Source organism: Physcomitrium patens, chromosome 8, assembly GCF_059467195.1.
Source record: "Physcomitrium patens ecotype Gransden chromosome 8, ASM5946719v1, whole genome shotgun sequence".
Taxonomy (NCBI): Eukaryota; Viridiplantae; Streptophyta; class Bryopsida; order Funariales; family Funariaceae; genus Physcomitrium; species Physcomitrium patens.
Genome location: NC_143417.1, coordinates 11,844,771 through 11,858,649, shown reverse-complemented (window position 1 = coordinate 11,858,649; position 13,879 = coordinate 11,844,771). Strand labels below are relative to the sequence as shown.

Here is a 13,879-nt window from a genome sequence, read left to right as displayed (position 1 = left end):
TTTGCAGGCTTGCATGCTCGTCTTTTAGGGGAATTTGATGCAAAATTCTATCCGGATTCTTGAAGATTTAGACCTAGGTATGTTACATAATTCGACATCGAGGTTCAGACAAAGTTGTTTGGTAGTCTGCACTGATCCTGAAATGCTAAGCTTAGCCGTTCAGAAACTAAGTGTCGAGCGGTTTTGGTTGTGGTGGGAATCACACATGAGCAAGTCTTGCTATCTTTAATGCTTTCTGTTCGATGGGTCGATAAGCCTTCGCATCGCAATCCTTCACTGCCTGTGTCGAGTACACATCTCTGTCCTGGAATCTTTAGTATGCTGCATTGAATAGATACAAGTCGAAGTCATATTGACCAGTAATTTAAATCAAACTCTGTTGGAAAAAAGGGGTTTTAAATCTAGAATCTCACTTCAAATGTCAATGGTCTAAAGCTTTCACGTTGGTTGGTGAAGAGTTTTCTTATCTTTTTTTGGAAGTTTTGTGAAATAAGAAAGTGGAAGACGTCATTGTATGGTTTAAAAAAAACGTGTTTTTTTTGTAATGATTCTAGTCTTCATTGCAATAGATATAAAAAACATAAAAGATTTGATTTTTGTACATTTTTATCACGTTTTTTTTAAAAAACCACCTCTTGGAATGGATTTATCACAAATTTTGGAAGACACTATAATTCATGTTATGTAGGAAAAAAGTGTATTCTAATTTTTTTCTCTCATATTTTTTGGCTTTTTTTTTTTTTTTTTTTTTTTTTTTTAAAGTATCAAGTCAATTATGAAAAGATTTTTGATTTCAACTAATTCCAAGTTTTGAACATTGTGACTTCTTGGCATCTTCTCTAAACATATAGATTTCCTAAATCAAGCTCATAAGATGTATCTTTTTCATTTATTGTTCAAATATTTGTAGAAATAATTTGCATTATAATTACTAATTAAGCTATTGTAAAATAGGTATAACTTTGAAGTCAAAAGATTTCTATGTCTATTATGTAACATAAAAGTTGTTGTTACAAAGCTTCTAACATTTAGTGAAATTTTAATAACTACAATTATTTGCATCATTATATGTAAAATCATTTTTTATAACTTTAACTTTGATTAGTGTGATGTTTAAAAATTAATGTTGAGAGATTGATTTTAAGACAAATCTTTCTTGTGTTGAGATCCATTTTTGTAAAATTGTTTCAATGCTATTAGGCTTGTATTGTGATTCTTTATACATCATGATTCTAATATATTTTTTGTAGTTGTTATATGATATAAATTTACAAACTTCAAATATTCAAATTGTAAATCTTTAAGCTTATAGTTATTATGGACATCCAACAAGAAGATTCTAAAAATATTCCCATAATATTCTATTAGATTCTAGAAGGTTTCATCAAAGTGTAGAAAGATTTCTAGAATATTTTTGAAGGTTCTAGATTGTTTTTAGAATATTTCAGCAAATTCTAGAAAGTTCTAGGAAGATTAAGGAAGTTGTTTGAAAAGTTTCCTTGAGTTATTTCATCTTTAAGCAACATGGAAACTTCTCAAGAAACTTCCTAAGATTGCTTTATTTTCAAACAATATGAAAACTTCTTAAGAAGCTTTCTAAGTTTGCTTCATCTTCAAGCAACATGAGAACTTGAGAAGCTTCCTAATACCTAATATATATTGGAATCAAGGCTAAAGAGATCCTTAGTCTCAAGAACACATGACTTGGAGCTCTAGCTCACCTCTCTTGGTATTGATTTTGTACTCATTTGGATTAATTAAGTTCATGTTAGCATTCTTATTGAAATTCTTCTATTCAATTTCTTCTTTGGTTTCTTATATAGTGTATTTGTGACAATAGTACAATATTTAGTGAATTAAAAGATTTATTATTTATTATTTTATTTTAACAATACATAAATTTTTATGGAGGAATATTGATTGGACCCACTTTACTTCCATGATTCAATCTTTGTAACTACTCTAATTTAAAAATAGAAAAACCTGTAAACTCATTAATTTGATTCTTCCTTGATTTCATGGCAAATTTAAAGGCATAACAACCATGTTTTATGGCACAAGGGAAGGAAGGAGAAGGCGTTGATGGTATTGGGTGAAGATGTGCCACACAATGTTTGTATGTTGAAATTGGGTAATTGAGAGTGCTTCAAAATGAGAGCCATTACAAGATAATGTAAGAGATACTCAAAATCCCCCCATCCAAGAAGGATACAAATTTCCAAATTAGTAAACTGTGGGTTCTATTTGGAAGGCAACGAGAGGAGCATCAAATAGACAGAAAAACGCATACAAAAACAAACACAGCGATGAGTCCACGTGTGCACATACCTCCCACGTGGAACCACGCTGTACACGTGTTACCGACCTGACCCCTCCAGGTCATAACGTGCTGACCCCGCGATCTGAGACCCAAACGAATCTCCAGCTCCGCCTTCTTCTCTCGATCTTCACCGCAACCACCCAACAATTCATACAAGGGGAAACGCGACAATCGAGACATGGATTATGTGCATATGCCTCACGGAAGTCCCTCTGCGGTACCACAATTCCACCTGTGGAGCCTCGCGTTCTGTGGTGTCTGTAGTTTGGGCGAAGCGCCAATGCATCTGTAGCGATTCCTTGTAGCCGTTGTCTTCGAATATTAAGCTTGTAATTATGTTGGGAGGAAAGAAGGAGGTCGATGTGCAGGACACCAATTCTCTGGAGATCGACGAGTTGGCTAATTTTGCTGTTTCGGAGCATAACGCCCGCCAGGTTAGCGGACTGGGGATGAGGGTGGAGTCGCGCAGGTGGCGCTTTGATGTAGATTAAGGTTTTCAGGGCATTGTATTGAAGTGCGGTGTTGTTCATGGTGCCTGGATTTGGGTTACTTGAGTTCGCTACGATTGATTTTCCTTCGCAAGCTGCCTTTCGGGTTTGAATTTGTGGTGCATTCTCAAGCGGGTTGTACATTAGGAGGTTTGATCAAACCACTGACATTTCTTATGATGTCTGTCGTGTCCAATGTCATTACAGAATAGTTTAGAGAAGATGAATTTCTCCAAGGTGGTGTCCTGCCATAAGCAGGTGGTATCAGGCCTAATGTACCACTTTGTGATCGAGGTTGAGGAGGGCAGTCAGCTCAAGCAGTATGAGGCCAAGGTGTGGGTAAAACCAGGGGGCTCCTCCAGGAAATTGGAAGAATTCAAATCCGTAGATGGTGGGTTAACATCCGCTGACACGGGTGTCAAGACCGAAGGTTGGTGTGATGTGTCCCTACCCTTCTCGTTGATCTTTATTCACTGTTCGTTTTTGGTAGCAATTAGTTGAGTCGTCTCGAACAATGTGGTAGACTATCTACCACCCAGCCATCGCGAATCTAGTGGTTGACATATGATTTGTCAACCACATTGATGACTTCGTATTAGATTCTCTGAGGTTATGGAATAAAGGAATGGATGGTTTAATTCTAAGTTGTGCCCAGAGATATGTCACAATGCAGGGGTACCCCTTACGAAAGTCTCTCAGCATAGCTGCGTACCTGTCGGTAAGCAGATTGTGCCAACCGAAGCCCCGATTGTGCAGGAGGCAGCTGAACATGCTATTAAAATGTTGCAGCAGGGCTCAAACTCTCTTTCTTCTTACGAGCTTAGGGAAATCGTGTCTGCAGAAGCTCAGGTTCGTTTGTAAACTCTTCTCTCATCTTTGCATTCAGGTTGATCTCTAGTAAGCTTAGTACCCGTTCCTCAGAAGGTTTCCCTTGTGGAAATTTCTGAAGAATGGCCGCATTTGAGTGACTTGAGTGTCACGGTGTTGATTGGTGCTACTGTGCACTGGATCGAGGTTGATCCTCGTGCACCCAAGTCCTTCGATAATTAGCGTGATTGCTGATTATGGCATCGCATGTCCAGACCTCTCATCCTGAATAATTGCATAATTGTTGCTTTGTTGACCATGTGTAATAATTTTTATAATACAATCCATATCCTTCGCATCACCACATTTGGTTAGCATTCTCAACCTGGGTAATAATAGTGAGGAACGTTTTACCTGTTACAGCTTAAGGAGGGGTCTGCCGTCTTTGATTTGCTCCTGAAGACAAAACGAGGTTCCAAGGAGGAAAACTTCAAATCGGAGGTACACCGTGCTGAAGATGGATCATGGTCTGTGAAGCATGCTACGCTGGAGTGAAAACAGACGTCCTGGGATTCATCGGTTGGAGTGCGAGGGTTTCTGCCCGAATTTGTTTTTAGGTTATTATCATAATTTAAAAGATCAAAATGAGCTGTCAAAAGCATCTAACTTGAAGGATTTTGTTTCATCATGAAAATGGAATGTAAACGTGAAAAGATGGATATTATTATTTTTAACGAATCGCCACTCTAGACAAGTAAGCTGATGATTGATATATGGTACTACTCCAGTCCTAAATTTACTCTTTACTTGCACCTAATTATCAATTATTGGTTAATTGTCAAAAAAATCAGTCTTCAATTTAAAACACCATCACGCAATTTCTGAAACAAGCAACCATTTCAGGTATGCGAATGTAATCTCTGCAGAGAAAATTCCATCAAATGGACTACAGAATCGAGAAATTTAATCCATTCAAACATTGGACTTGAACCATTACAAAAAAAAAAAGATAAAAAAAGATAAAATACTCAACTTATGATTTGTTGTCAGTACATAGGGAATCCACTTCCGAACGATTTCGCCTACATTTGCTTCCCTGCTTTCTATCACGACTATCCTCAGATGTGCTTAGGCAAGAGTAGGGGTTGGGTCTGCTGAACCATTAGCGGCAGGTGGAGACCTGAGGGCTTTTAGGGGATTGGAAATGACAGCATCAATCAGACCATATTCCTTAGCTTCCTTAGCACTCATGAAAAAATCGCGGTCTGTATCTTGGACGATCTTCTCATAAGGCTGTCCGGTGTGGTATGCTAGGTAACCGTTCAAGTTGGCCTTGTGGTGTAGAATCTCGTTAGCCTGTAGATGTTAAAAAAAAAAAAAAAAAAAAAAAAAAGGAGTTTCAAATGAGTAATATGCAGCATAAAGAAACTAAAAATTGAAAAGTCCAGCATACATCCAAAGTGAAGCTAGATGGAATACACTAACAGATAATTACAGAACAGCTGTTAGAAATGAGGGTGCAAATATTATAGAAATAAAAATAAAATAATAAAAATAAAATAAAACAATTTAGGGTTTCAATAGGCACCTGAATTTCAATGTCAGTCTGTTGCCCTTGAGCACCTCCCAAAGGCTGGTGAATCATGATTCGTGAATTCGGTAGACTGTACCTTTTACCTGGAAGGAAAAGGAACCAACAGTGAGAGGTCAATTCAAAAAAACTGCAAGAGCCAACGTGAAGAAAAGGTTCTTACATAACAAGCAGTTTTTTACCAATTTCTTTTATAATGATCATTATAAAAAAAATTAAGTTCGCTAATAAAAGGGAATGAGAAGGCAGGAGTACAAACCTTTCGTACCCCCGCTAAGAAGGAAAGCTCCCATACTGCATCACAACCACAAAGTTCATTCCTCGATACAGAAATTGCCCCAGCTACCCATGGATGAGGAGACACGAAAAGGTATTATCTCCATGCTCACGTGCAAACCACCTCTCCAGTAACATTCCTCCAAAAGAATTGCCAGCATTGGGTTTAAGCGTATCCCTTACAGGTCAGTTCCACAAAAAAATTAAAAACGTGCAAAGAGACTTCACATCTAATTTGACATCAAGAGCCAAGATTCTAGGAAGGAACACGTACCTAGCAGCAAGCCCGACACAAACTGTGCTCACGTCTGGTCTGATGTGCCTCATAGTGTCGAAGATTGCCATTCCTGTCAAAATAATACATAAAAGCGCACAGTAAGCGCCTGATATTTTCCACAAAAACCACAGAAAGGGAAAATATGCTTCAGCTATCAACACTTTACCTGCAGTAACAGAACCTCCAGGTGAATTCACGTACATTACAATGTCCTGCCAAGGACAGAAAGAAATAAAATCAAGCAAATTCATGAGAAAGTAGCACCAAGTGTCCGGTACGCACTGCTACGTGCCTTTACTGATAGTTCCATAATTACGTATTTACTTCCATATACGCAACAAGATATACTGGAAAAACAAAATAAAAAACAAAAACAAACAAACAAAACTATATAACAGAAACCTCCAATTGAACTCCAGAATCAGCACTTGGCAGTCATGCACAATAAAGTTTCTTGAAACATACTCTGTTTGGATCAGCAGCATCAAGGTACAATAATTGGGCGACGATCAAGTTAGCCATGTCATCGTCCACAGCGCCTCCACACCGGATAATTCTCTGTTATGCCAAATGAACCACTATCAACAAGGCCAGGTTCAACCTTTATGACAACCGTCTAAATCATCGATTTGCTTTCTGATTCAATTTGCTTCTTGAGCAAAATTCGTGATACTTTCTTCCTACAAAGCGCTTTGCAAAGACAAGGCACTCATGATCATGAGTAGGAAAATCACACCTGCTGAAACAGCTGAGTAATCACGCTCTGAAACCTTTCGGCAAGCATGGGAGGGGGTCCCTGCCCTCCCTGGGCTCTAGCACCTTCGCCCAAAAACCCTGAAGTAGGCACTTCTAGATCATTCCTGCAGAGTTGCCGCACAATTTCTCGTACATGTTATGGAACAGTTGTATACAAACAAACTGATCACCTAGAAGAAGTAATAAATTCGAAGAATTTCTGACCTGAGGACAAAATTGCGGAATTTCAAACGATGACCACGAATTTTGAGCCACTAAATTCATCTGATGTGGACATGTTGACTACATAATTTCTCATGACATTCTTTCCTGAGTCCTACACAAGAATCCGACAAAAATTTGGGCCCTCCACATGTGTAGCTGTCGATAAACATCGTTATCACCTGATAGACCAAATGTCATAATTGGGAACTGCAGCTTCAGGCGTCCAGAACCCAGTCGAGTTGATAGCTGCCCGTGCCACTAGTCTCTTGCTACTGCACACCCAATTCATATCCAGGCCCTAAACACAATCACATACGCCTCCCATAAAACCCATAACCCCAACCCCGCTCAAAACCTCCAAAACCTCCAAAAAAGAACAAAACCACCCTCCTCATCCAAAACCCAACCCAGAGTCTCAAAAACCTCGTATTCTCTCTACACCTCCAAAACCCTTCAAACAAACGATCGAATCTTACACAGAACCCCTCCTCGAAGGCAGAGGGGGCAAGAAGCTGCAACTGCTGCTACTGCTGTTGCTCTGCAGCTGATGATGCACATTCGCAGCTCCGCACGACACAGCAGTCGTCACGTTGGGCTTCACCAGCGCCGCGTTCGCCATCTCCCTCAGGCTGGTCCCAAACTACGCCGCAAGGCGGAATGTGTAAAACCCAACGCGTCCACGTTGTCCTCCGCCCCCAATGCAGCAAGTAATTTGTGGCCGAATGAGGTGGGGGGGATAAGGTCGGAATCAGCTGTGCAGCAATGCGAGCAGCAGCAGCGCGACACAAAATCGGAATCGAGGAGGAGGAGGAGAATGCGAAGCAGACGAGCTATGAAGGATTGGGTGGGGTGGGTCCCTCTGGGAAGCCGGGAGTGGGACTTGGGAATGCAAGCCGGCGGGTCTTGGTAATGCAAGCCGTGAAGGGGGGGGGGGGGGGTTTTGGGAATGGAAGAAAATGAGAAAATGGTCAAAAGGTCAAAAACTTCAAAGCTTCTTATAACCAAGAAAGTTCATAGAATCATCATTCATTTTATTAGTCAAAAATAGATTATAACTACTAAATTTGCGAGTTGTCTCCAAATTTCAGGTGCCATGTTAAAAGTAGGATTGTGGGCATATTGATAATATCACAAACAAGTGTTCCCATGAAAAGGCTTGATTGAAAATTTCCACTGAATGATTGGTTCTTTGAAAGAATTTAATTTGATTTTTCCTAATTTCTTATAATTGTGTACATTGATTAACTTCCATAATCCTGCAAAAATGGTTTTTTTTGTTGTAAATTCTTTTGAATCAAGCATTGCTTAATGATTTGCCACTCATTCACCTTTTTCAGGGTTCTGAATAAAAGGGATGCTTGAAAAGACTCAGCTTGAAAAGCTCTTTGGACAATGTATTTTTTTTGAAATTTCTGAGACTTAAAATAGATTTAGTGTGATACTTTAAACTATGATAATGTGTACAAACCTGGTTGAATACTCCTTTAAAATTGAAACTTAGTGTTTTTCTACATAATTAAACCTTGTAAAAATAATCATTATAAATTCAGTAATGGAAAAAACACGAGAAATTCTCACAGTGAAAAACATAATTTTTTTTTATAACATATTCAAAATCAAAGACAAAAAAGTTTTAAAGAAGTAAAAATGATTATTGTTTAGTTGAATTGTCTTTTATTTTGTAGTTTTTTTTTTTTTTTTTTTAATTCATGATAGTATGTTTGCAATTTGTTTTTACATGTTGAATAATATACAACCTCTAATAATGAATCTGTTTTCGAAAAATAAGAATTAAATCAGAGGAAAATAAAAATAAAAATAAAAAACAAAAGGGCAACACTAGATAATTTTATTGCATGTTGTTACATAAAAAAGTTGAGAGTACGTAGAACAATCTTAATGATAATTTATCACGTAAATTCATTAATACTAGTTTTTAACAAAACCTATGTTGAAAACTTGACTGTAAAAGCACATATATTTTAATCAGATGCCGAATAACTTGAGATTTTACTCATAATTTTTTATTCCACATGAGAAAGGTCCATTTCAAGTATAATACTAATAAAGAATTATAAGATTATTTTTTGGCAATTTCAATCTCACAAATGACACGATATGAAATAAATTTTGTGGAAATCATAAGATTCTCAATCTATGAACAGTATTTTTTTTCGAATAGTCATCTCACACGCCTGTGGTGTGATTTCCTTGTTGCTGTTGTTGTTGTTGTTGTTATTTTTGATGTTATTTTGTGTGAGCCAAGCTACCAGTAAGGGCAAAAGTTGAGAGACGGTGCAGGCGTGTGTCAGAAAAATTGCTTACTCACAGCCTAACAAACATGCTCCAGAACAGTAGCCGGTGATGACGATAGTAGTTGGGAGAGTCAGGCAACCCACGTGAAGAATCTGAAAGGCAACGACATATTGCAAAGCTCAAGCCCAAGTTGTAGAGGATGAGGAGGAGGAGAAATTATCCGGATCCCCCTCTCACTCTTCCAACGTCGCTCTTAAAAAAGTAACGCAGATGTTCAAGCTAAGACAGATGAGATGATTTTGAGTGAATTAAAATGCATAAGTATAACCCCATATTCAGATACAGACTGCAACCACGAGGGTTTGACATCTGCAAAAGGAGTTTGGAATGATGTCAACACACCCATGTTGTCACCTACAAGCTTCGGTGTAGACAAGGAATTGTTGAGGTTAGGGGAGGGCACAAAAGTCTTAACACTCTGGACCACCGCAATTGCCGCATCGCACTTATCTACTGGCATGCAGATACACCACCAAATCATCACATCTGCAGGCTTTATACGAGTCCACACTAATTTAGATGCCCTGGATATTTCCATCCAAAAGACCAGCTGGATTTAAAATCAGATAAACTAGAGCAGAATACCAGAGTGGGTGGTAATTTGGAATATCTGCTTGACTAGCAGAATGGATGGTGATTTGGAATCCCAAGCATCCGGAACATATTGACGATACCCGCTTCAATTGAAGAGAAACCTCAGCATTCAACGTACCTTAGGTACCGACTTTCAATTCAAGGTATCCATTGATACTTGTGACTGTCTACGGAGAAAACCATGAGGAATCGATGTGTTGAATAAGGGATCACTTAAGAACCAAGGCAAGCACAGGCATGCAGAAAGAGGCGCTGCGTACTGAATACTACCCTACTCTTGAGAAAGAATCATCTTCCGACCACAGAATTGCTTCCTGCACATGACTCAATCGCAGTCCCCCCCCCCCCTAGATTTCATTATACAAGCATCACTTTGACAAGTCTAAATTCATCAAGCCTTAGATTCGACTAAAATCCAGTGTAACACCATGCCCCGGCAAACATGATAGAAGATTCTGGTTTCGTTAAACTTTTGACCCAGTATGCTTCCTTTTTACTGTCAAAGTCCATGAAGTGACACTACAGTGCAGTCAAAAGCATTTTAGAGTGGTCAAAAGTAGTCAAATTCGTGGAAATACCATATTAAATAGTAACAAAGACGATTACAACTCGACCCTACAGTGCAGTCCCGGCGTTTACTAGGATTTATTCAAAAGTTGTAGGATAGGCTTTATTAAATTGCAAAAAAGACGGTTTCAATACGAACCTACTCCACAGTCCTAGCAATGCTCACTTGTTTACTATGATGTATCCAAGAGCCAATTACTTCCAGTAAATACAACATTCGACTCGAATTTCATTAGTGGAAGACTTGCATAAGCACTGCTATATACATGTTATCAAATCTGAATCCTCTTATTAGAAATACTCCCAAGTAGAAGCACAGCAACAAGAACCCCGCTATGAGAGAGAAACAAAATAAATAAATAAAAATAAAAACTGCAAAAGTAAATGCTAAATACAGCAATGCGCATACGCAACACACGCGTCCATCCAAAACACAGGTTGCGGCAAGAGACGGACACAGAGAAATTCAGAGTTCAGATGATGTGGTTGGAAGACATATTTCTGAATTTCAATAGGTCGAAGTTTTCACAAAAGTCGATCACGCATCAACTCGTGGATCCACTACCAGGCTGTAAGAGCGATAGGTTGTGAGTAGTTAACCAGATTAACAAAAATAAATTGTTACCTCACACTTAGGCAGGAATAGGGGCACTCTGATTCGACTTTGCGAAGCGCATGGAATGCTTCAATTATCTTTCGGCAGAGCGCTTGACACAAGTTTCTTCTTGCTTGTCCAAGGTCTTTCTCTGGAAACTCTCCACGCAAGGACAGAAGCATCCCTCCACCGAAGAATTGTACATTTTGAAGCTGTACAATATAAGACAACCAGATTCACATGTGTGACAGCAAGGACAGACAAGCTGGCAACATCGTCTCCATTATTAACTTCGATTATTACTGCATACGCCTTCTCCAGAAGTGACCTCGTCGTCACTTTCCGAATTGGTGAGAACAGCAACTGTGATCTAAAATCTTAATTTGATCAAATACAACTTATTTTAATTAAAAAGTAGAGGATCCAACGACAGAAATCCCAATTCTTGCGACAGTGACCTCATCATGCCACCTTGTAGGAGGAAAGCGAAAGAGAACTGATGCAAAGTAAATCAAAAGTGGATAGAAATGTGACATCCATTAACTCCAACCCATATGTTCGAAACAAACCAAAAAAATACAAATAGAATACTAACAAACCCAATCCTTGATCCAGATCATAAACATTTAAGTCCGACATGAAGCGTCCAAACCCTGAATTCACACAGTCGTCTTAGGGCACCTAAACCCCGTTTTCAAGGCGCAAAAATAGAGGCTCTAGTCCACATTCGACAACCCCGAAGGAGAACTGAGACCCATAACTCCAAATCAGCGTCGTACTGTACGCAACACAACCCATCACAAAATTCCGACCACATTGTTACGCATTTCGGAATTGCGGAGCGAGAAGTGGGCGGCACTAAATGGACCTATCGCGAACTTGCACATGGTCCAACAAAGTGGACATGCGGAGCTTGCCCTTCTCCAGCAACGCCTCGAAATCGGCCGGCTCCATGGCCAGGGGAACGTGGTCAAGCCCCTGGAGTCAATGTCCAGATTGGAGACCGTCATAGGATTCGGGTGGTGCTGCGTGGAAACGCAAAGGGAGGGTGGTCAGCGACGGTGGCGAAGGGACCCAAAACTCCAAAATTCCACACTCTCGCAGCGTGTCTCAGCTGCCGCAGGCGACATCCCCTGATTTCGGCTTCGCGATAATCACCCTCGCCTGACAACAGCATCGAAGCTTAAACCTCCACAGAAACCGACAACTTCTCAGGGATCCTCGAAAACTGTTCTCTTCCTCCTTTCCTGCGAAGAAAATGGTGTGGCCGTCTTTTATTGGGTAATGGCCGAATGACGTCTACGATACCGCACACGCAAGGGTATGGGGTGAAATGCACGAATACGGTAGACCTACATAGCGTGATTGCAAACTCAACTCGACACAGATTTAGGGTTTCGGTCCCACTAGGGCGCGAAAGAGCCCTGTTCCTCCCTCTCTTTCCTTCCCTTCCATGCTATGCTTGCTTGCTTGTTAGTACAAACCCTAGAATATCCCTTTTAGAATGACAACTTGGAATGTTACAAATGTGCAATTCATGCTTGTACAATTCATGACCCTTGTTTCCGAATTGCTTCTGAACAGTTAGTCGTTGTTGCTTCTTAATAGTTAGTTGTTGTAAGCAGAAAAGTGTGCCCCGTTGAGCCACATGTGAAGGAATATATATATATATATATATATATAATATTTATGATTTGTTCTTTGCTCCATGTTTTAAAGAGCACCAAATTCTTTGCTCTATCCTGCCATTTTTGTTTTACTTCCTTATTTTTTTTTCTCATTTTTCCCTCCCTTTAATGTGTTATGTATTTTAGGATGACAGATGTATGTATATATATATATATATATATATATATATATCTTTTGCAATTTTCTGTTTAGCCCCCTTGACTACAGTAAAGGTTCATAGTATCCAATGTCAAAATGAATTTGTGTGCATGCTTATAATCTCTCTCTCATTTATGATTTAAAACATTGGAGTTGTATGAGTCCGTTTATTAAAATAAATAGGAATGTGTTACAATGGTATTTAATCTAAAATGCCATGTGCAATAATATGAATTTGAATGTCTTGGATAGTGTCTAGACAAATGAAATCATAAAAAATAAAAAATAAATTTTTTGTCATTGAATTGGTATGAAATATAAATGGCTAATCTTATGAGGATGTTTGCTAGAACAAGGATTGTTTGTGGGGGGCCATTACCTCAGCAATGCTTGACTAGTTAATATTCCTACTACTTCATTACATCTTTGAGATTTTGTTAGCTTCTTAAATTTTGAATGAAAATAAATAATGTTTGGATTTATATATTTTTCTGGTTCTTTTTTCTTTTTTCCATATATTTATCTGCTCATAATTGGCAGATGTTTTATACAGTTAAAAACAGAGCAGAAAACAAAAATACATGTGCAATTGATCCCAAAACATGTCTCAACACATTGAATATATACTCTTGACAATCGAACTATTCTTATTTCATTATTTCCTATTTACTCTCTTCTTACTAATAGAAAATCTCAATAAAAATCTCCTACAGTGAATAGGTCATTTCACAAGTGCACACATATACACACACACAAACATTGCGTGAACAAAATTTCCCTTTCCAAATTACAAGGCAACCCTACATTTTCAGAGAAGTAAATAAAAAAATGTCTTATAAATATTTACAATAAAATACCCATCATGTCCAAGAATGGTGAGCAAGCATGGCAAGCAAGCCAAAGCCAAAGTCAAAATAACACAACCCCAAAAAGCAAAACTAAAAACAGAGAAAATGAAACTCATCCACTCACAGTGACATCCATCCATCCATTGTCAGTGACATCCATCCATCAATCCATCCATTGTCAGTGACATCCATCCATCCATCCATCCATTATCAGTGACATCCATCCATTGTCAGTGACATCCATCCATCCATCCATTCACAGTGACATACATCCATCCATCCACAAATCCTATTCATCTATACACAAAATCTACAACCGTGTATCCATCCATCCATCCATCGACGCAAGCAGGAGAGTGCATGACCGTGGGGGCGTCTCTTTCCTTCCAGTTTCTCGTTTTCCGATTTTTTTG

At 38.8% G+C, this 13,879-nt stretch overlaps 2 protein-coding genes across 3 annotated transcripts; one reads left to right on the top strand and one right to left on the bottom strand.

Annotated features, from left to right (window-relative positions):
• The first annotated feature begins 2,511 nt into the window (after positions 1 to 2,511).
• LOC112285973 (cysteine proteinase inhibitor 12) lies at positions 2,512 to 4,353 on the top strand. Of its 2 annotated transcripts, none has more exons than XM_024527403.3 (4): positions 2,512 to 2,754; positions 3,016 to 3,238; positions 3,482 to 3,657; positions 4,039 to 4,353. In XM_024527403.3, exons 1-4 carry the CDS (start codon positions 2,656 to 2,658, stop codon positions 4,168 to 4,170), a joined length of 630 nt encoding a protein of 209 aa, XP_024383171.1. In that variant the 5' UTR covers positions 2,512 to 2,655; the 3' UTR covers positions 4,171 to 4,353. The 2 variants fall into 2 exon arrangements, with proteins under 2 accessions (XP_024383171.1, XP_024383170.1); XM_024527402.3 differs by having other exon boundaries at positions 3,464 to 3,657.
• A 272-nt stretch (positions 4,354 to 4,625) lies between these two features.
• LOC112285972 (ATP-dependent Clp protease proteolytic subunit 5, chloroplastic) lies at positions 4,626 to 7,514 on the bottom strand. Its single transcript, XM_024527401.3, has 9 exons — positions 7,196 to 7,514; positions 6,899 to 6,991; positions 6,496 to 6,619; positions 6,225 to 6,317; positions 5,926 to 5,971; positions 5,757 to 5,829; positions 5,466 to 5,500; positions 5,204 to 5,292; positions 4,626 to 4,971 (listed from the first exon to the last, which is right to left on the bottom strand). Exons 1-9 carry the CDS (start codon positions 7,336 to 7,338, stop codon positions 4,744 to 4,746), a joined length of 924 nt encoding a protein of 307 aa, XP_024383169.1. The 5' UTR covers positions 7,339 to 7,514; the 3' UTR covers positions 4,626 to 4,743.
• Positions 7,515 to 13,879: the final 6,365 nt, after the last annotated feature.